This window comes from Phoenix dactylifera, chromosome 15 (assembly GCF_051530095.1).
Source record: "Phoenix dactylifera cultivar Ajwa chromosome 15, Ajwa_hap1_PhDact_Kaust_v1.1, whole genome shotgun sequence".
Taxonomy (NCBI): Eukaryota; Viridiplantae; Streptophyta; class Magnoliopsida; order Arecales; family Arecaceae; genus Phoenix; species Phoenix dactylifera.
In genome coordinates this window covers 25,094,666-25,118,411 of record NC_143204.1, presented here as the reverse complement: position 1 = coordinate 25,118,411, position 23,746 = coordinate 25,094,666, and the positions used below count along the sequence as shown (strand labels likewise).

At 47.3% G+C, this 23,746-nt stretch overlaps 1 protein-coding gene across 1 annotated transcript in view; it reads left to right on the top strand.

Moving 5' to 3' along the window:
* The window catches only part of LOC103723136 (homeobox protein knotted-1-like 6), a 35,368-nt gene extending 12,381 nt beyond the window's left edge, over nt 1–22,987 (top strand). The window contains exons 4-5 of the mRNA XM_039134453.3: nt 21,682–21,920; nt 22,476–22,987. Of these exons, the coding sequence (XP_038990381.3) occupies nt 21,682–21,920; nt 22,476–22,607 (371 nt within the window). The 3' untranslated portion in view covers nt 22,608–22,987. The remainder of the gene's footprint in view (nt 1–21,681; nt 21,921–22,475) is intronic.
* Nucleotides 22,988–23,746: the final 759 nt, after the last annotated feature.

Here is a 23,746-nt window from a genome sequence, read left to right as displayed (position 1 = left end):
ATAGGTTATTGTTTATGGTCAAATATAGCAACATACGTTAAGGACAAGCTTTTCATAATTTTGACATGATGACCAAGGCATGGCAAATTCTTGTCATGAAACCATATTATAGCATTTTGAGCAATTAACATGACAATATACCTTCACATGCCTAGGTAGTGGGCCTTCTCTATAACATATATTTTTTTTCTTTTTTTCTTTTGCTTTTTTTGAGAAAACTTTATGGGTAGAATTTTAATTAGACAGAAGAACTGGGGCCGTGCCTCAATGTTAATAGCACCCCTCTCCTTAACTAGAGGTTCTGGGTTCAATGCTTGCGTTATGCCCCTAGATATTTGTAGTGCAAGCAGGCCGCCCCCCCTCCCTCCTCTCTCTCTCTCTGTCTCTCTCTCTCTCTCTCTCTCCACTCAAAAGAAAAAAAATCATTGGACCATGGATTCTAGTAAGATTAACTTGCCAAGTTCTTGGTCGAAGTGCTTATTGGCTTAGTTGGCTTTTCAATTAGGCCCATGAAATTGATGATTGATTTTGAAGTACAGCAACCGTCTGACAATGAAATTTTTTTTTATCTCTTTCTAGTTTCTCTAACCTGATAGATTTGTTTATCATATACTGTGGACTTGCAAATTGGCTCAGATTTGTGTGAGTGCCATTAAAATTTCCTGCACCGAATGCACAATAGACCAGCACTGAACTTGTGGAAGGTGTATGCCAGGTTTAGGTGGACTGATGCTCCTATATATTCTGAAGTTGATGCATTCTGTTGAAATTCATTTGAATCTTTGATCGTTCTTGCGTACATCAATGGTCATTGTGTCATGTTATTGTGCTTTCGTTGTTCCTGTTGCCACCTATTCTTCAGGGTTTTAGCGCACTGGATTTCTTATGTTTGCATCCTTTATTTTTCTTCTATCAAGGTCGATTCTGCTTGGGTTGTTTGGTAGATCGTACTTTGAATTTGATTGAAGGTAGCTATTATGCTATTTTTCCCTTCTTCGGAATTGGTTTCAGTTGACACTCATGATTAATGTAGGCATTGCCGCTTCTTCCTGGTTGTAAGCGGAAACTTGGAAGAGTAAGTCGTGTACGTTAACCTAGCTAGGAAGTCTTCTATTTCTTGCGAGTATGTTCTGTGTTGGACAAGCAATCCACTATGTGGTAAAAGCCACGAGTCTCCCAGGTATTATATATATATGCCTTTTGGCTGCTGCCATATCGTTGATATTTTACAGTTTAAGAATTTACTCCTGGCGGGTGCTATCGTTATCTAGTGTTTACTGTCTTTTATGTTTTCGAGTGCATGGAAGCTTTACTATAATTGAAGCTGGCATTTATATATGCTGCTGTCGAACTGTTTCTGCTATGGCTATGCTACATTTCTGAAGAGCAGTTATAGCTGCTGGACTGCTTTATAGACTAATTATGTTCGGTATCTTTTTGGTCTTCCCCCAACCATCTCCTGACGAGGACAGTTATTACTCGCTGTAGTTATTTGCAGCTCATTGGGATCTAGCCATATCATGCATGCTTCACATTTAGATCATCGCATGCGATATGGTTGTTTCTGGGACGTTTAACAGCGAGGCTCCCCTCTTAAAACTTAAAAGGCTGAAGAAGCCTCTTTTGCATGGTTTTCGTGGGGCGCGAGGGTGGTGATGAGCTGAATGGCAATTAACTAACGGTGCCCCTCCGCTCCACTCTTAATTTCATCGCGTTAATTATTCTTCTGGGTTGGGAAGGGACGAGTAATGATGTCAAAAGAGGAAAGAGGGAAAGACGGGGGCAAAGAAGGAGATGGGAAGAGAGTCAGCTGGCATCGCCTGCCGTTTTCCGTCGAGGGCCGCTGCACTGTGTGGATGCTGCTGTACGTATAGAAGGTAGATATATCCGGAGCCGGAGGAGCATGTACCGTAGATTCTTTGGCTAGTTTTTTTTTTTTTTTGGTGCAACGGCGGCTCACACCCTACGGGTATGAATACGGTCTACAAAATCAGAAGCAAGTAAATCTAAAAGAGACTCCGGCACAATGTCGGGCTCCCGCACAATAAAGCCACCAGAATGGTGAGCCGCATAGGAAGCGATCCAATCAGCTGCACAATTCGCTTCCCTATAGACGTGTGTAGCCTGATGGGTTTCACACGCCTGCAAATGTCTGCGAATATCCATGAGTAGCGGTCTACCCTCACCTGCACGACCTCGTGATGGGGACATCAGCTAGGTCCCCATCTTATTTGCATATTTGTTTATTTTATTTCTGGGTTTATTTGCATTTAGGGGTTTATTTGTGGTTTATTTTATTTCTGGACTCATTTGCATTTTAGGGCTTATTTGTGGGTTTTATTTTGTGTAAAGGGTTTTATTTTAAGTGTTCTTATTGGGCCCTATTTATAGGGAACTTTTATGTTGATTAGGGTTAATGAATGATTAAGAATTTCTTTTCCCTACGTTCTTTCTTCTCTTCTTCTCCTCTCCTTCTCTATTCTTCCTGCGTCTCTACAACCTCTTCTTCCTTCTCCTTCTCTTGTTCTTCCTTCTTCTCCTCTTCCCCCGCACTGGTGCTACATCAACTTGGTATCAGAGCTTCGGCTTTGCCACTGCTGCCAAAGCCACGATCCAGCGTTACCTTTCTTCCCTCTTTCTCGGTTTTCACCAGGCGCTCTCTTTCTCGGTTTTCACCAGCCCCCCCCCTCCCTCCCCTCTGTCGGTTTTCACCAGAGAAAAAAAAAAGAAAAAAAGAAAAAAAAGAAACCCCTGCAGCGGGATCCTCCACCGCCCGACACACCCGCGACCACCATCACTCCCGCTCGCCGCCGCAGGCCACCTGCGGTCACCACCTCGAAGTGTGGTCAGGTCCCCATCCTCCCTCTCGGTTGTCACAAAGAACAAAGGAAGGGCCCCGCCATAGATTTCCCCTTCTGCCCATCGCCGTGTCTGCGCCAACTGCCGCCCCACCTCGCAGCGCCACCGACTCGCCACCGGAGATCGTCGCGTCCCCACGAGAGCGCCGCCGCCCCGAGTGCTTCGCGTCTGCCACCAACCGTCGGCGTCGGGTCCATAGAGGGGACCGCCGCCGACCTTCGCCGCTGGCCACGAAGCCGTGGCCGTGATCTCGCCGCCGCCGCAGGTCGCGGAGCCGCCGTTGTGATCCCTGCCTCGGCCCGCAGCCGCCGCCGTGAAGATCGACGCCCTCCCGAATCCGTCGGGAGGTTGAAGAAGGTTGGGGCAACGGGTAAGTTTCAGACCCGTTAGCCCGCCCCACTAGCCCGGATCCGTTCCGGAGGAAAAAAAAAAAAAAAAAAAGACGCACGTGACCGCACGTGCCGCCTAAAAAAGAAAAAAAAAACAAAAAAACCTTTGCACGTGACTGCACGTGCGTAAAAAAAAAAAAAAAAAAAAAAAAAAAAAAAAAAAAAAACCTACCTGTTCATCTTCCCCGATCGGCTGCCCCTCACCGCGTCTCCGCCGAGCTGCGCCACCACGCCCGCCGCCGTGCGACGCCTCCTTCGGGCGCCTCTTTTCCGCGGTCGACCGCCGACGATCGAAGCTGACCGTCACTGAGCCCCGACGATGCCCTCCCCGCCGAGCCGCACCACCTGCGTACCCTTCGCCGCCTCCGCCCGTGCCGCTCCGCCTTTGCCGCCTCCGCCCGTGCCGCTCCGCCTTTGCCGCCTCCGCCTGTGACGCCTCCTTCCGCCGACGAGATCCGCCTCCGCCCGTGCCGTCTCCTGCCGCCGCCTCGCCATCGCTGTCCCCGCCACTCCCGCAACCGCCCGATTGCCACCACCGCTGCATCCTTCCCCGCGCCCGCGTGCTCCACCACTGCCGCCGTGCGCCGTCGGCCGCTGCCTACTCCGGACTTGCAGCGCCCATCGCCGAGCCTTCGTCCGAGCCGCTCCCATCCAGCTCTCATCCGCGAACAGGGACACCCCTGTGTGCCAGGCTGCCAGCCGAGAGGTGCATCAGGCCACATCCGAGCCCGACCGGCCTGGCCCAGTTGTCCTCAGCAGGCCGCCAGCCCAGCCCGTGCGCCATACTGTAGCGCGGTCCAAGCCCAATCAGCCGCAGACCCTGTTTCAGGCCCGATCCAGCCATTTTTCAGCCCACTCCAGGAGCCCCAGATCCAGGACCACAGCTCCAGCTAGTTTCACTCGGCGCCAACTTCGTGCTCGAGACTTTACAACTTCCGGTTGACTGTATCCACCACAGGTAACAGGTTGTTCTTTCTTTTGGGCTTGTTTATCTAATTATGTTCTAGTTCTCTTGCATGACGGTCCTATTTTGAAAACTTACTTTCCTGTCAAACTGCAAAACCTAGAACATTTACTACCACACCCATCATACGCACCATTTAAATCTAAATATTAAATTAGCACACTTTGGCAACAGGATAATTCTCAATATCCGTCGATCAGATTACTTTAGGATTAGAACGACTGTAATACGTGCTTGCAACCTAATTTCTCATAGTGATTAATTTTCTACTTTAACTCTGAAATAACCAAAGTACAAATTAGTAATATTTAATTTTAAGTTATCTTTGTGAAAATTTGTTGATTTCCGAATTTATAGTAGATTGCAGTAGTAGGTTGTCTTGCATTGCATTTGGTAAGTTAGGGTTCATTAGTAGCATTGCATATCATATCACCAACTAGAGTAGTCCCTGCATGCCAACCCGTAGTGGTAGAGAGTACCTCCTCACTGACTCTCAGACCCCTTACCCACCATGGACCCCAGCGTTCTACAAGATATTTTGGGACAATTAGCTGCATTACGAGCTGATCGTGACGAATTCAAACGAGAGATCCGTGTTCTAGTGCAACACCCTAGGACTCCTGAACCGTCAACCCCAATTGCAGCTTATCCCGAGCTTGGTTTGACCACACCACCTATAGCTTTTCCCCATCCCCCTAGGAACCAACCTCCTCCTGATCACCAGCGCGATCTTGATGAGCGACTACTTCGTACCGTACGAGTAGATGTCCCCACATTTGCTGGTCAATTAGAGCCGAGTGTGTACCTTGATTGGAGAGCAGCCATGGATAACTATTTTGAGTGGTACGAAATGACTGACGATAGAAAAGTACGATTCGCTAAAATGAAGCTTATTGGGCAAGCTCACTGGTACTGGCATAATGTTGAACATATGCGTGAGACCCAAAGGCTTCCTCGTATCACTACCTGGGAGGATATGAAGGAAAAGCTGAATGAGAAGTATCTGCCATTCTCTTACCGACAACACCTTATGGATAGGTGGCAGAAACTAACTCAAGGGACATCAACCGTTGCTGATTACATTGCACGATTTGAGGAGTTTCATATGAGGTGCGGTGTAATCGAAGAGGAGACTGTTACTCTCTCTAGGTTTCGGGCAGGACTCCACGAGGAGATCCAGAAAGAACTAATCCTCCGAGAGATTACTACTCTTGGCCAAGCATACCAGTTGGCTCAAGATGTAGATAGTTTCTTACAAGCCCCTGTAGTGAGGTGTACCGACTCTCGGTTCATACCTCCAGGAACCCGACCTAATCAAAACTACCCCGCACAACCCAGGCAGTTTCCCAATCCTTTTAACCAGCCCGGCCCTAGCCAAGCACCGATTAGGACATCCCCGATACCTGTCCAGAACCATTCAAATGATAAAGAAAAGGGCATACTAGGTCCCAATCCTCCTTCTAGAAGCCAAACCCAATGTTTTAGGTGCCAAAAATTTGGCCATATAGCATCCCAGTGTAATGCCAAGACCTATCTCATGACTGAACTAGAAGTTGGGACTCAAGCGAATGAATGTGTTGAAGAAGTCTATGAGCCAAACATTGAGGATTTTGTAGAAGACTTTGGAGACGAACAGACCGGGTTAGAGTTTCTCCAGGCTGAACCCCAAAAGGAGCCCACTGATCCAAATAACCAAAACCCTAGGCTTCATGTGGTTAGGTGCACTCTAACTCAGACTAAGACCGAATAAGATTGGCGTAGGACCTCCCTATTTTACACACTCATTAAGATCAATGATAAAACATGCAAAATCCTATTTGATAGCGGAAGTTGTATTAATACCATTGCTTCCGGAGTTGTCTCCCGCCTCGGCCTGAAATCTACCCCTCATCCCAATCCATATAAAGTAGCTTGGGTAGATAAGACATCTCTTTCGGTGTCGGAAAGATGCCTCATCCCGATTCAATTCCTATCCTATAAAGACGAAATCTGGTGCGACTGCATTCCGATGGATGTAGGTCAAGTCATCCTAGGGAGGCCTTGGCTATACGATATGGACGTCACACTTCATGGGCGTTCGAATTCGTGTAGCTTTATGTTCCAGGGTCGGAAAATTATACTGAACTCATTGCCTCCTCGAGAGTCCACCCCTGAAAAGAAGAGTGCCACTCTACGAAAAGATGAACCATTTCACATCATTACTTCGAAAGAGGTAATGAAAGATATCGAAAGCCAATCATCTGTGTTTGCCCTTGTGGCTAGAGCCATTAGTATGGAGTCGAACCTTGAGCACTCACCAGCAACAATTCCCCTGTTGGAGGAGTTCCACTCTGTTTTCCCTAAGGATCTTCCAGATACACTTCTTCCGATGCGTGATATCCAGCACGCGACTGACCTCGTTCTCGGAGCACCCTTGCCAAATCTTCCCCATCATAGGCTCAACCCAAACGAGCACACTGAACTGCAATGTCAAGTTGACGAACTCCACACCCGAGGGTATATTCGTGAGAGTTTGAGCCCCTGTGTTGTACCTGCACTCCTCACTCCCAAGAAAGATGACTCTTGGAGGATGTGCATTGATAGCCGTGCCATTAATAAAATCGTTAAGTATCATTTTTCCATTCTTAGGCTGGACGACCTCTTAGATTTTATGTCTAGTGTCACGATCCCATGGCAAGATGTCAGTATGGACTTCGTGTTAGAACTTCCTAGTACCTATATCAAGTATGATTCCATATTTATGGTTGTGGACCATTTTTCAAATATGGCTCCCTTTCTCCTATGTCCTAAGACTTCTAACGCTTCTAGATTTGCCAAACTTTATTTCAATGAAGTCGTTAGACCTCCTGACCTTCCAAAATCTATTATATATGAAAGAGATGTTAGATTCGTGAGCTCCTTTAGGAAAATTCTTAGGCACATGATTGGCACTAAATTAAAATTTTCGTCGGCCTATGTTAGGACTTTGGATTTAGTGTTACCGACCGCCGAGTTTGCATATAATAGTTCGGTCAATAGGTCCTTAGGCATGAGTTCTTTCGAAGTGGTGAATGGATATAAACCTAGGCAACCCATAGACTTGATTCTCATGTCTCATCAACATAAAGTCTCTGAGTCTGCACAATCATTTGCATCACACCTGCATTCATTGCATCAGGAAATCAGCAAACGTATTCACTCTAATAACTTAAAATATAAATTCCTTGCTGATTTGCACAGACGTTATAAAGAGTTGAATGTAGGAGATTCTGTCATGGTGAGAATTATACCTGAACGGATTTCTTCGGAAACATTCAAAAAGTTGCAATCCCGTAGTGCAGGACCGTTCAAAATCCTAAAGAAAATCAGTTCGAATGCTTATGTTGTAAATTTTCCTGAAGCCTATGGGATTAGTGCGACATTTAATATTGAAGAGTTAGTCCCATACAAAATATCCACATTCATTCCTTCTGACTCTTTTGTTGCTACACCCACTGTTGTTGATCACCCTGATCTAGCACCTGCTAGTGAGCCTCCACCTCCACAGTTTCATGCACGCAGAGAACACATAGAACATATATTAGATGAGCAGGTTATATCTACCAGGAGAGGAAGCTACCAACGTTACCTTGTTCGGTGGAAAGGTCAATCCGAATCAGATGTGTCGTGGATTTCGCGAGCTGAGTTGCAGCGCCTTGACCCGGATCTTCTGGAGCAGTATGACAGCCGACCCGATATACACTCGACGGGGTCGAGTTTTTCTCACCCGGGAGGAGTTGATGGGGACATCAGCTAGGTCCCCATCTTATTTGCATATTTGTTTATTTTATTTCTGGGTTTATTTGCATTTAGGGGTTTATTTGTGGTTTATTTTATTTCTGGACTCATTTGCATTTTAGGGCTTATTTGTGGGTTTTATTTTGTGTAAAGGGTTTTATTTTAAGTGTTCTTATTGGGCCCTATTTATAGGGAACTTTTATGTTGATTAGGGTTAATGAATGATTAAGAATTTCTTTTCCCGACGTTCTTTCTTCTCTTCTTCTCCTCTCCTTCTCTATTCTTCCTGCGTCTCTACAACCTCTTCTTCCTTCTCCTTCTCTTGTTCTTCCTTCTTCTCCTCTTCCCCCGCACTGGTGCTACATCACCTCGACCCCTAATCCAATCAATCACAGTGGCTGAGTCGCCCTCAAGAATGACCTGGTCAGCATGCAATATCCGTCTCGCATAAGATATACCCTCCCATGCGGCTCGGAGCTCCGCACATACCACCGATGCATCGAAAATCCGCTGCCCCCCAGTGCCACTAACCTGGCGTCATGATCACGGATAACGAAGCCTACACCTCCACCACTTCTGTCAGCTGCCAAATTACCATCAAAATTCACCTTCAGGAAGCCAGGGGGTGGGGGTACCCAGGATACGAAAACACAGATGGGCGCTGCAAGAGCGGACGGGGTACCCCAGATGTCCCTGGCCAACCTGGAAGGTGACCTAACAGCAGTACTAAAAAACTCCTCTGCATGCAAAAAGGCCCCGGCCACCACCGCCCCCGGGGGCGAGCTGCGACCCTCAAAGACTCGTGCATTCCTGTCTAACCAGGAGTGGTAAGCCAGGTATGCAACACGAGTCCCTCTCTCCTCCACCCCGGGCCCTGCTCCTGGAAACTCCAGGAACCGGATGAGCTCGACTATGGACGACCATCTCTGCCCCGGGTCATAGGCGATCCCTGCAGACCTCCAAATCTGAACAGCCCGCGGGCAGTCAACTAGCACATGATAGATAGACTCCTCCACCTCCGGACAGACAACACAATCTGCAGCTATCCGTACTCCCCGTCGCATCAGAACACTCCTAGTGGGTAGGCAACCCCATGCTACCTTCCACAGGAATAGTGCGATGCGTGGATGAACACGTAGTCTCCAGATCCAGGCACCATCAAAGTGTCGGGTCTCTACTCCTCCTCTCCACTGCGCTATATCGCGGGAACTCACTGTCGTCCTCCCGGACAAACTCCATATCCTCCTATCCACTGCCATCCCCATCGGGATCGGTAAGGCCAGCACTCTATCTGCAAGCTGATCATCAAAAACCCGCCTAACGAGGTCTGCATCCCATCTCTGCTCCCCCTGGACAAACAAAGCACTCAGTGTGCGCCCCTCCAGCCACCCGTGATCCATCAGTGTGGGCCAATCCTGCAATCTGCTCTCCGATAGCCATCTATCCTCTAGGATACTGATAGTCCGACCATCCCCAATCTCCCATCGGATCATAGGCAGCACCCCCGGGGCACGAGTGCATATCTCTCTCCAAATAAAGGAAGATCCACGTCCGGCTCTGAATGTAACCGAAGTAATGGGGTCACCATACTTCGCTCTCAGCAAGGAAGCCCAAATACCTCCCGGCTCTAGAATAAATCTGACTGCCAGCCTAGTGGCCAGTATCTCCCTGCGCTCCAGAAGAGAGTGGACTCCCAGCCCACCCCGACTGGTTGGCTGACAGATGACCTCCCAAGCCAGTAGGTGGATGCCCCCTCTGTCCCCACGGTGCCCCCATAAGAAGCTCCTGAACAACCTCTCCAGGTTACGGAGCACAGACACCGGTACCAGTGTATTAGACAGTAGATAAACAGGAATAGAGCTCAAAACTGACCTCAGTAGGGTAACTCTGCCCATCATCGAAGGAGTGCTCACCTGCCAGCTCTCCAGTCTCCGTCTGATACACGCCTCCATAGACGAGCACTCCCCCTGCCGTAGACGTCGGCCAGTAATCGAGACCCCAAGGTATCTGAGGGTCCCCTCCTGCTCGGCGATCCCCAACCTGCTCATGATGGATGCCTTCACCCTAGGATCAGTCCTCGGGCTGAAGCTGATGGCTGACTTAGATAAGTTGACCATCTGACCTGAAGCTCCACAATAACCCTCCAGGATTCCACTAATAGTCAGAGCTGACCTCCGTGTCGCGCGGGTCAGTAGTAAACAATCATCCGCAAATAGCAAATGTGAGATACATGTCGCGCCCCTCGCCGGCCTATATGCCTCAATCTCCTGTGACACTGCTGCATGGCGAAGTGCTCGTGACAAGAAGTCCGAGCAGATGATAAACAAGAGTGGAGACAGTGGACAACCCTGCCTCAGACCCACTGATGACTCAAAATACCGCGATGGGGAACCATTTATCAATAATGCAAAAGATGGTGCCAGAATGCATCCCTGAATCCATCTAATCCACCGTGGGTGGAATCCAAACATCTCCAAAGACCGCCTAACAAAGTCCCACCTCATCCTGTCATACGCCCGCTCCATATCCAGTTTGATCCCCATCAGGCTCCTGCAACGGGGAGCACTCTGCAGATCAGTCATGAACTCATGTGCACAGAGGACGTTATCAGAAATCGAACGTCCCCCTACAAAAGCTCCCTGCTCCTGACAAATAATCCTGGGCAAAACACTTCTCAGCCTCTGTACCAGTACCTTAGCCACTACTTTGTGCAAAGTCGTGCACAAACTAATAGGCCGAAAGTGGCCCGGCTCTACTGGGTCATGTCTCTTCGGGATCAAAGTGATAAAGGTCCGCCTCCACTCCGTAGGCATCGAAGCCGATACAAAGAACTGCTGAACAGCCTGTAGAGTCTCCTGTCTAATGATCTGCCAATACCTCCTGAAGAAAAGTGGGGAAAAACCATCCGGACCCGGGGCCTTATCCTCCCCTAGGGACCATAGGGCCTCCTGAATCTCCATATCTGATACTGGTCTGCTCAATGCTGCATTCTCTCCCTCGGTGATCTGCACCTCTGGAACCAATCCCCACTCATAGCCATCAACATCCAGCCTCTCTGTGTCAGTCCATCTGGCATGAAAAAATTGCAATAATGTCCTCCTGACAACCTCCATATCTTCTGACTCCTGCCCACTATTATCCCTGATCTGCGAATCCTGTTCTGCTGCCTCCGCATGATAGTCGACTAATGAAAAAATCTCGTGTTGCGATCCCCCTCGCGGATCCACTGAACCCTCGATTTCTGTCTCCAGAATACCTCCAGCTGCTTGAGTAGAGAGTGATGCGTGGCCAAAAGCCCCCTAAGCTCCCCCTGGTCCTCCTCAGACAATCCTCCACCATTATCCTCTTGGGCCTGCGCCCTGGTAATAGATGCTTCAACTTCCTCCACCCTCCTAAAAAGATTCCCCACTTCCTCCTTATTCCACCGAATCAACCGGCGTCTAATCAGCTCAAGCTTCCGAGACACCCTATACATTGCACTCCCACGAACAGGCGTTCTCCAGGCCCCCCTCACTACCTCCCACGACCTCGGGTAGGATAGCCATACCTTCTCAAATCGAAATGGAGAATGAGACTGAATAAAATGTGAAGTACTCACCAATATAGGGCTATGGTCAGAGGCAATCCTAGGCAAATGGTGCACCCAGTAATCTGAGAATCTCTGGATCCATCCAGTCGAGGCAAATACTCGATCGAGCCGCTCCCATACTCTGGCCTGACCCTGCTGGTTGTTGCACCATGTAAATCTTGGGCCAGTGAAGCCAAGATCAGCTAGCCCATTGGACATCAAAAAGTCCTAAAATTCCCTAACCTCAATTTTATTGGTGAATGCCTTGCCGCCCCTCTTTTCCACTGGACTGTCAATGCAATTAAAGTCCCCTGCTACCAACACCGGGTGCCCCAGCTGTATGAGGCTTGTGGCCTCCTCCCACAACACTCTCCTCTCCCTATAGTCCGTACTTGCATATACTGCCAGTAAAACCCATGGAGGAGCATTACCCTCTGATATCACTAAATTCACCTGCTGCCTACACTGGTGGAAAACATCAATGTTACACGACCCCATCCTCCACAACACAATAATTCCTCCGGATAGCCACTGCGCCTCCACTGCATAAGTACCCCAAGATCTTGGGATAACATGCCTGACCCGCTCCAAGCTACCTCCCGACAATCTTGTCTCAAATAAGATACAAATCTCAGGATCATGAAGGCTTACCAATCTCTGGAAAGCCGGTTTGAAGGACGGCTTCCCCGCCCCCCTACAATTCCACAGTAGGACCTTCATAAAAATGGCTGAACAATGCTTGGTGGAATCTCAGAAGCCTGTGACCCATCCACCATCCGTGACCCCTTCTCCTCTGTGGACGACCCATCCACCACCTTCTTTAACAAAGCCTCCCTCATTTGTTTGGCAATCCCTGCAAGAGCCGAGCCACCAGCGGTACCTCCTCCCCCGTCATCCCGACTGACCGATTTCATCTGCACACCATCGGCCGACAAGCATCTGGGATCTCCTGTATCCATGATCTCCCCTTCTCCAAAACAGAACGAGCTGTCCATTGGAGCCTCCGTCGGGGTCCCGCCGCCGGCCGCCGATGTAGAGGCCGAAGTTGAGTTCCCCGGCCGATCCACCACCTTGACGTCGCGGCCCCCCTTCACCGTACCACCGGACACGGCAACGAAGGGCTTCCCATCAGTTGGCCGGACTCCTCCCACGACCGCCGGCGACAAGCTCCAGCTGCGGAAGCTCCGCCGGCCAGCTCCCTGGCCTGCCATCGCCGGTCGCGGCACGTTTGGCACGGAAGGGAACCGTGCCAGCCGGGCCGTGCCAGCCGGCCTCTTGGTTGGGCTACGAGCCCGTTTCAGCATAACGGGCCCCGCCTCGGCCCGATGAATGGCCCGATCCACGTCCAGCGGGCCTACAGATTTGTTCGGCCCGCGAACCTGACTTGGGCCTGGGTCCTGGGATCTAGTTGGCGATTTCAGCACTCGGTCCTGGTGCCGAGTCAACTCAGTCGTCTGGAATCCCGCTGCCACACCAGTTTCCGGTTGCCCCGACCCCTTCCCCGGCAACCCTCGCCGGGCGACCTTCTTTGGCTTACGCCACCCCTCAGTGTCCGGCGATGAGTCAGCCAGATCAACCTCAGTCGTCTCCGGGGTCGGCTTCACCAAGCTTGCTCGCCGGGCTGCCTCGACCGTCTCCGTCGTCTTCTTCACACCAGCCGGAACGCCACTGTTCCTCCAGTGCCTCCGCCGGGGCACCGTCATCCACGGGCCAAAGGTCATCCAATCCTTCATTACCTGCGGGGGTGCTTCCGGTCCACTCGCAGGCTCGCCCTGCCTCTCCGTCTCCGTGCCTTTGAGCCCCGACTCTGTCCCGGAATGTATACCCGGGGCCTGGTAGCAACACTCACTGGAATGGTGATCCAAACGGGCGCATCGATAGCATAGCCCCGGCAGATCTTCATAGGCGAAGGTCTGCCAGAACCTCGCCTGCGCGCCCTGGACAATGGTCCCCGGGACCAATGGTTGCCGAACGTTGATTTCAACTTTAACCCTAGCATACCCGATGTGCCGCCTCTCATGGGAAAACCGGTCGAGCTCCAGGGGGTTCCCCACCTCCGCCACAAGCACCCTGATGGCCTCCATGTCCCAGTACTCAACAGGGAGCCCGGGCAGCCGAACCCAGACAACCGTTCGATTCACCGAATGGGTGCTCGGAATGAAATCGGGTACCCATTTTTCCATTGCCAATAACTGCCCCGCCACCACCCACGGCCCAGCAGCGAGCGCCGCCGCCCGGTCGTCGCCAGATGCAAACCGGATAGTGACGAAGCCCTCCATCATAGGTAGAACCTCAACATCATTCTTCAACTTTCTCCTGCTTCTGAGCTCCCGTGCCACCAGCTCCGGGGAGACTCTCCGTCCCAGGCTCTTAGCAATCACCGCTGTTTCCCTCCAGTGGTTCCTGGCTGCCGTTACCCGCTCCTTCGGGACCACCGCCACCCGAGGGAACCTTCGTTGCAAATCCTCCAGTTCGTCCACAGTGAGACAATGACTGGGTTCCTCCGGCCGACGCACCGCCCCTCCCGCCACCTCCGACCACAGCGGCGTAGTCTTGGCCTGCCCAGGAGCAGTGTATGATGGCCGGGGCCTACCCCGGTCGCCTGGCACCGCCGTGCTAGGGGCCACCATGGCCACACACCAGTCGTTTGAAAATAGTTGCCCACCACCGTCTAATGCTTCCTGCGCTCCCTTCGCACCTCTCCCCTGCCGTCGGTCATCCTCACCGGACTCCTAGCGCCAGCTGCCGCCCCTCGCCGGACTCCTAGCGCCAGCTTTCATCGTGCAGCCCATTCTTTGCTCCTTGAATGCCTTTGTGAGCCTTTGGCTAGTTTCAGCGACGGGCTTATAGTATATTTTTTTGTTTTTTTTTTTTCTAAAGAAGAAAGATTGTGAGAATAAAAAGGTTGGGGTGGTTCGCGCGCCGAAACGCCGAAATGTCTCATTTTGCTCTCTTTCGAGGTGGATTGCGGGAATCGGTCGAAGATCTCCGGCCGGATTACGCTTTCCACTCTGGACGCATCAGAGCGGCCACCTGGGAGAAGGATTTGGATTTGTGAATACAGTGGGATGGGTGTGATGCTCGTTATTCTATTCACTGCTGTTGACGTGGCGAACCGTGATTAGGTGCGTGTGAGACTCGTGGAACGATGGAACGCATTAATGTATGGTCGTATCCGTGTCATATCTCGGCGCTGCTGCGAGGAAGCGACAGAACGACATGTCCGCCGTGCTAGCAGCTGCCTCTGACTCAGGAGAAAAGCTGACACGGCCACGTGCGCTCTCGTTCTGTCGAGCCGCGTGATGATGCTGTCCGGTGACGTGCCGCGGTGCCACTCCTCCTCCCTCTCTCGTATCCTGAAAATAATCAGCCTTTGTAAGATGACGGTCACCGTCCGCTCGGTCCGATCTCACGATAGGAGCCGCTGGGACTTGCGACCCGTAGCCGGGCGGCGATCCGGTCCCTGGACGCTGGAATTCCAATGCGAAGGGGTTGATTTATTTTACCGGCCCCGACCGCGTAAACCGGTACCCGTCTGGGGGCATGCAGAGTGCCTCATGAACAGAGTGGTGGTTACAACGAGTACACGTTCTTGCCTGTCCGTCTCCGACCATCTACGGATTTATTTTTCTTCGCGCGAATATCAGATTTTTTTTTTCGTATATGGGCACGAGCACCGCCTACTGAGTTGAGAGATAAAATACTTCACAGGGAGGAAGGAACAGATATTAGGCCTTTTTCAACCGTAGACGATTGGGGAGTGCTTGGGCTTATTCTGGTTCCGGGCTCTTCCATATTTACGATGGGGTATGATGTCTTCATATGCATGTTGGACTTTCCTTGTCCTTGAACTTTTACTCATATTTATGATTATAACCATTTGCTTCAAACCTCGACCCAACTACTTTGGTCATTTTATGAGTTGTCATTTTTCAATCATCTCTGGTGAGGGCTGCTGCTCGGTTTATTCCAAGTCTTTCCAAATCTCTAGCAAGGGCTACTAAGAACTGCCCAAAGGTACGGTTGATTCAATAGGTGCCCTGCTAGTTGTTGATTATCGATATCCTCAAGACCTTATTCAAAAGTTAGATGTTGAGTATAATAAAAAAAATGTCATATTTGGCTGTGTCTAGCTCTTACTAGTGGTATCATGATCATTGCGTGTGACGTATACCGAAATCACATATTTGGTGTCGGTTTGGTGATTAGCAAGACCGGGATGGCAACTTGAGCAGGGAGTCCTCCTAGGAATCTTTGTTTGGTTTAGCGTTTTTGGTGCAAGCGATCGAGCTTGTTTTAGATGGGATAGCAGGAGATTATGGACGAAGAAAATTGTTGCGTCACAAAGAAGGCTAGGAAGGCTTGTTCTCGAGTATCTGCTTTTTGATCACAGAAGCAATTCTTCATGTTGGGAGGGTTCTCCTATAAGACATTTGTTAAGAAATAGATGAAAGGAGACAAAATATCTTCAGTGGGAAGCTCTTAGCAAATGTTGGTAGTTCTCTTCAAAGGATTCTCCCCTCTGAAGTCAAAAGAAACTGAACCTTAGAGAGGGATGAGTGCCAGCACTCATAAAAATAAAGATACAGATAACTGTTTGAGGTAAATCCTATTACATCTGTGTTGTACTGGAAAAGGCAGCATCAACTGATTTATTTAGTTTATGCTGATTTCGTGGCTCGGCGACGAGGGAATCTCATTTCAAGTTGAACAAATGGTATGGTGGAGGGGAAGAGAGCAAGGAGGGCTCTAGTGGCAGGAGGAGGAGCTTATATATATGGATGCACTTCCATTTCTTGACAGATCACGGGTTCCAGAAGTTCCTCATACCAGACTTAGTTAAAACCGGTTAACTGAATCAGTTGTAACAGTTTACAGCTCAACTGTATTCGATCTTGATCCCTATATAAGGGAATGTAGTAATCCCAGAAGTTTATGATGAAGAGAATGAAATTCTTTTCTCTCTGAAACTTCTCTCTGAAACTTTCTCAGGCACTGTTCATTGTATCACAGAAGCTCTATATGGTATCAGAGCAGGTTACTTTTCTCATCAAATTCCCACCCTCTTCCTTCCCAACTGCCGCTTGAAGCTCTAAAGAACCTGATCTTGGAGACAGGGCTATCCGCTTTTCAATCAAGAAGTGGTTTATATCATCTCCATGCTGCTGTTAAATCAATGAAGAGTTAGAGCTTCACCACAATATATGTCTTCAAGTTCATTCACCCTGGAGGTAGTTCTACCAGAACTTGAAGAACAAAACGTCCCAGAATCAATGGATAATACGAGAACAAGAGATGACACAAGGGAATCTGAGGATTTCGTTATACCATTCAAACTGAAATTCTTGATCTCTCGAATAAATTCCTTTGTTCCCACCCAGCTCACCGCAGATAATTTTCTCACCTGAAAATCTCAGATCATCCGATTGTTCAAAGCGAGCGGGTACCATGATTTTCTTGACGGATCCTCATCTTCAACCTCAGGTATTTCAGCTGATCCTGAATACTGGTTGTTTCTTGATCAGTTCTTGGCATCAGCTCTACATTCAACTATCTCTCCATCAATTCTACCATTTGTCATAAATCTGGCACACACGCATCAGATCTGGTCTGTTTTAGAACGTCGGTTGAATTCAGTAACAAGATCTCATGTAATTCAATTAAAGAACGAGCTACACAGCATCAAGAAAAATGAGAAGACCATGCAACAATACTTGAATCATGTTAGGAATATCGTTACTGCTCTTGCATCTGCCGGATCTAAGCCTGATACTGAGGATATTCTACTGCATATCCTGAACGGTCTACCTTCATCGTATGATTCATTTGCCACGGCTGTTAGAGTCAGAAGCTCTTCAATTGATCTGGATGAGTTATATGCCTCCTTAGCAGTGAGGAAATCATTCAAATAGCCAAGGACAAGCAGTCGACTAATATTGACACAAATCTGGCACTTCTTTCTCTCCGTGGGAGAGGAAGAGGCCGATTCTCTCCTGTTAGCAGAGAACTTTACTTCAGAGGCTGTGGTCGAGGTCGATTCGGAAACTGGTTCCAGTCAGGCCGCGACAGAGATCCTAGAAGTTTACCAGAATGTCAAATTTGTTTTAAGAGAGGTCACACAGCAATAAATTGCCGGCACAGATTGGATTCAAATTTTTCAAATGAATCATCTCGTTCCTCATTCAGTCAGAAGGCTCTGCTTGCTAATCCACCTGAGCTCTCAAGAACATCTGATTGGGTCGTTGATAGTGGGGCTACATCCCACATGACCCCTGATCCGTCAGTCCTTCAGAATTCTACACCTTATCAAGGACATGATCATGTGTCCTTGGGAAACAACTCCACCATTCCGATTCACCATACTGGTACAGGAATTCTTCAAACACCATCACATAATCTTCAACTGTCTCAAGTTCTTCATACTTCCGGTATTTCACATAATTTACTATCAGTACACAAACTTGCCTGTGATAATAACTGCACTCTGATCTTTAATTCTTCTGGATGCTCTATTAAGGACAACAGAACGATTCTTCACGGTCGATGTACTGATGGGTTATACAGGTTCCCTTTTCAATTTTCTAAACTTACTACATCCAATGCACATAACTCACCATCTGGTTCTACTGCTCTCCTAACCTCAACTACTTCACATGATACATGGCATCAAAGGCTTGGTCATCCAGGCTCTGCTGTTCTTCGCACTCTTATGACAAGGAAGCTTATTCCTAGCACCAAGCAGTCTGACTTCTCCTGTCAGGCCTGCCGTATGGCCAAAAGTTGCAGACTACCGTTTAATAAAACAGTTCATACTACTACAGCTCCCCTTCAGCTCATCCATTCGAATGTTTGGGGGCCTTCCTCTGTTTCCTCACAGCAAGGGTTCAAATACTATGTTTTGTTCGTTGATGATTTTACCAGGTTTACCTGGGTCTTTCCGCTTCAATATAAATCAGATGTCTTGCCTACATTTGTACACTTTAAGAGCTTGGTTGAAAATCAATTCACAGCTTCTATTAAAGTTTTTCGTTCAGACAGTGGTGGTGAGTTTATCTCCAAGAAATTTTCTTCTCTGTTTTCTAAGCATGGTATTCTTCATCAACGGTCGTCTCCTCATACCCCAGAGCAAAACGGGGTTGCAGAGCGAAAGAATCGACATATCCTGGAATCTATTCGAAGTCTTCTAATTGCTTCTTCTCTACCTGTTTCTTTTTGGGTGGAAGCTCTATTTACTTCTGTATTCCTTATCAACTATTCACCATCTCCTATTTTACACAACAAATCTCCTTATGAGCTTCTACATGGGCATCCTCCGGACTATTCTCTATTTCGGATCTTTAGGTGTAGATGCTTTCCATGGCTTAAGCCATATCAGCAAAACAAACTGGCTCCGCGTTCCCTTCCTTGTATCTTTCTTGGGTACTCTACTCAAGACAAGGGCTATCGCTGTTACAACCCTGCAACAGGTCGTGTTTTCATATCCAGGCACGTCCAGTTTGATGAGCACATTTTTCCTTTTTCTCAGGTAACCTCTTCCTCTTCAAGTCCACCAGTGTTACCTACACCTTTGTTAGTTCCGGACTTTACAATCTGTACTCCTCCAATCCATATCCCCTTTGTTAGTTCCTTTCAATCTCCTTCTTCTTCGTCTGTGTTGGCCACTGTCCGGTTACCTCCTAATTCTCCCCACACTTCTTCTTCTCATTCTACCAATAATCATGATACACCTTCAATACCACATCATTTGTCACCCATCATCTCAACTGATACACTTTCGTCTGTTTCCAGACCAGTCTGGCACCCTATGATAACCAGATCACAAACTGGGTCTCTAAAACCTAAGGAAATATTTTTCCTTAACACAAATACCTCTTCACTTGTTGAACCCACCTGTTACTCTGCTGCTGTTATAGATTATAATTGGCGTCAGGCAATGTCTATGGAGTTTAATGCCTTATTGGATCAACGAACTTGGAGACTTGTCCCCAGACCAACCGATCAAAATGTTCTTGGGTGTCGATGGACATATAAAATCAAGAAACATTCAGATGGCTCTATTGCACGGTACAAAGCACGATTGGTTGCTAAAGGGTTCAATCAGGAATATGGTGTTGATTACACCGAAACGTTCAGTCCGGTCGCCAAGTTTCAAACGATCAGAGTTCTTCTTGTTGTTGCCTTGACATCTAAATGGCCTATTAGACAACTGGATATCTCAAATGCCTTTCTGCATGGTACACTCAATGAAACGGTGTTTATGGAACAGCCGCTGGATTTTGTTGACTCCTCCTGCCCTCAGCATGTTTGTCTTCTTCAGAAAGCTCTGTATGGGCTGAAACAAGCGCCACGTCAATGGTTCTCCACTTTCTCTTCATTCCTTCTTGAGCAAGGCTGACCCCTATCTATTTCTCTTTGATTGCAAGAGCATCCATATTTACATTCTAATATACGTTGATGATATACTGTTAACTGGAAATAATAGGGGTGCAATTGCTGATCTTCTACTCAGACTTCAGCTCAGGTTCAAAGTGAAGGACTTGGGAACTCTGTCTCAGTTTCTAGGGGTTCAGTCCGTCTTCTCTTCTCAAGGTGTCTCTCTTCATCAGCAGCATTATGCAAATATTATTTTGCAACGAGCTGGGTTAGAATACTGTAAACCTGTAGCTTCTCCCTTACCTACAAAGCATTTCATCTCCTCTGCAGATTCTGTCTTATTTTCAGATGTTGCACTCTATCGACGACTTGCCGGCTCCCTTCAATATTTGACTATTACTAGACCTGATCTTACTTTTGCAGTGAATTATCTATATCAATTCATGCATAAGCCGTTGAATTCTCACTATCAGCTGCTTAAAAGAGTGCTTCGTTATGTGAAAGGAACGCTGAATTTTTCACTGCACTATCGTCCCAGTTCTTTAGTCCTTACCGTCTTTTGTGATTCGGATTGGGCAGGTGACCCCATTGATCGCAAGTCCACGATTGGCTTCTGCGTTTTTCTAGGCGATAATCCTATTTCTTGGTACCCCAAGAAGCAACCTATTGTTGCCCGATCCTCTACGGAGGCCGAATACAGGGCATTAGCCATTACATCTACTGAGCTCATATGGCTTCGCCGGTTACTGCATGAATTTCACATTCCTACTACCACTCCCACTGAGCTTTTGTGTGATAATGTATCTGCTTTAGCACTTGCCACTAATCCGGTTTTTCACGCGCGAACCAAGCATATTGAAATTGATTATCACTTTGTAAGGGAGAAGGTGAACTCGGGTGAAATCAAACTCAGTCACATATCTTCTATTGATCAACCAGTAGACTTGTTTACGAAAGCCCATTCTTCTCAGCGGCATAATCTCTTATGTTCCAAGCTTCAAGTTCTTTCGACCTCTCAGCTTGAAGGGGGGTCTTGACAGATCACTGGTTCCAGAAGTTCCTCATACCAGACTTAGTTAAAACCGGTTAACTGAATCAGTTGTAACAGTTTACAGCTCAACTGTATTCGATCTTGATCCCTATATAAGGGAATGTAGTAATCCCAGAAGTTTATGATGAAGAGAATGAAATTCTTTTCTCTCTGAAACTTCTCTCTGAAACTTTCTCAGGCACTGTTCATTGTATCACAGAAGCTCTATACCATTCTGATGACTTGGTCTTTGTTTAGGAATGATGGGGAAAGTAGGAATCATCAAGTAATCCCGAGTGAGATAAGGCTGGCTATTTGTTTACGTTGTAATTTCACACTTGCTCGACGATCCATGTTAAGCACACAAGGTTATGTTCTGGAGATGTTTCACTTCTTATATACCGTTCCCAGAATTGGACGCTCAGGCCTATCTTCTCATGTCATGTCGTTCATCAATGAAAAGTGGGGTGGGTTTCCTGCACGATTTTGTTTAGATATTTGTATATTATTTTCAAGATCGGGGATTTGCATCCATATATACAAACATGCATGCGACCAAGGCAAAGATTGTCCTTCCAAACAATTTGTTTTTATGGCCAGCATGTTATTTATCCATTCTCAAGTCGAAATTTTGTGTGCTTCTTTCTGCAATAAAGTAGGGTTATTATATTAGCTGAATTGATTAATTGCTGTTTTCAGTAGCTTAGGCCGTGATTATAAGAATTGTGTCTCACCTGACCAGATGAGACTTGTGGATCGTCGGAGGAGGAATTCAGTGGAAGAGAAATAGACGCCCAGGAGTCTCACTTTAAAAGGGAAGATAGAGATCTCAAGGACAACCTTCTCTGCAAATACGGTGGTTATTTGAGTAGCTTGAAGCAGGAGTTCTCAAAGAGGAAGAAGAAAATAAAGTTGCCAAAAGATGCTCGGCTGAAGCTGCTTGATTGGTGGGAAGCGCACTATGGATGGCCATACCCAACAGTAAGCATACTCTTTCTCCTTGTCAAGCACGACCGAGACTGCTTAATGGTATTTAATCGTGTGATGCAATATGTTAAGTCACCCTGGAGTGGCGACGAGGACTTTGTGGATTAGTGATCTGTCAGGGGCCATCATGCTTGTCAGAACTTGAGATTAGACCTTCACATCCGAGCTTAAAAATGATGAGCCACCCTGGAGAGTGGAGAACCGTCGTATGGTTCCGATATCCGCTCAAATGCTCTTTTTTTTCTGTGGACATCTCACTGGGAGTGCATTCATCGGAAGCGGTATGCTTGTTGAGTTGGTTTCCCCTACATGGGATATAAGATATGAAGATACCGAGGGTTCTGATAACACTTATAGTTTGCTACTTTATAAAGTACTTGTTGAATGTTCGATTTTTTTCAGGATTCCCTAACAGTTTAGCATAATTGTCCAAGGTCACAGGACACTTTTATCTCGTTAATTTATTTGAGCATGCGAAAGGACAACGAATTTTATCAATGGAAGCAAGGGAAATGATCTCATTTGATCTGTTTTGCTTGTGAAATTCAGGAAGGTGAAAAGATGGCATTGGCTGAATCAACGGGCCTGGACCAGAAGCAGATAAGTAACTGGTTCATAAATCAGCGGAAGCGTCACTGGAAACCGTCTGAGAATATGCAGTTTGCTGTCATGGATGACTGAGGCCATATAAATGTAAAGGAGGAAAACTGACGTTCTTGACTCGGAAGTCCGCTAATTTCTTGCTGCAGATGATGGCAAGATGGCATCATCCTCGATGATGTAAACGCTTCCCAAGACGAATCACGTATTTGATGGAACATTAATGTTGCTGGTTTTGTTTACGACGTCATCGACCCTAAGGTGGCTTGTTGCCCTATTTTTCAGTGCATTTTCTTGAACCAGCCTATGATTTGGGGCATTTTAATTCAAACCTAATGGTGTTCTGTAGTTTACGCATTAGCTCTTCGAGGCTTGTAGGCTTGCTGCCATGAAGATGTGGTATTTGCTCGCCATGCTTGATTTGTGAACTGTTTGATTATGCTTTCAAGTTACCGCATCAAGTCAACTGACCAGTTCTATCTTAAATTTTCCTTGCACTCATTTAGGCGCACGGCTTTGTAGCATCATACATCCACAGAGCATCGAAATATGTCATTTTTTTCTTGGCGTGGCTTATAATAAAACCCCGATAAAATGACTTGGACCGTTTATCTAATACGGAGGATATATGAATGCCATGACAGCTTTCAGCGACGATGTCCGTTAAAAACTGAAAGTAGCATTTGGAGTAAAAGCAATCTGAGGTGTTGCATGGAAATCTCTAAGCAGTTTTTGACTTGAAATTGTGGTGTGGGCCGAGTGTTGGTGTGGTTCCTCCTCTGGTTGGATCCATCTCATTTGAATGTAAATGAGATAAGCTTTAGGAGAAAATTAAAAGAGGCATTGGTTACGGAAAGATGAGAGAGGACTGGAACTAAAATTTTATAAAATTCTAACAATCATGATAGGTCAAAAAGAAAAATTAAAATTTAAAAAAGAGATCAAATGTTTAAGTCAAGAAGAATGTTTAAATTTAGAAGAAAAATTAAATATTTTTATCGTGGCAAACCAGAGCACATGAAAAAAGAGTGCAGAAAATTTAAAAGAGTACAATAAAGAGAAAGACGTGAAAAAAATAAGGAAGAAAATGATACAGCAGCAGCTGCATCTGATTGTGATGTCAGTATTATTTATGATGTTGCTAGTGTAAACCTTACATTCTAGAATTGTACTTGGGTTGTTGACTCATGTGCCTCTCTTTATATTACTTCTCGATGGGA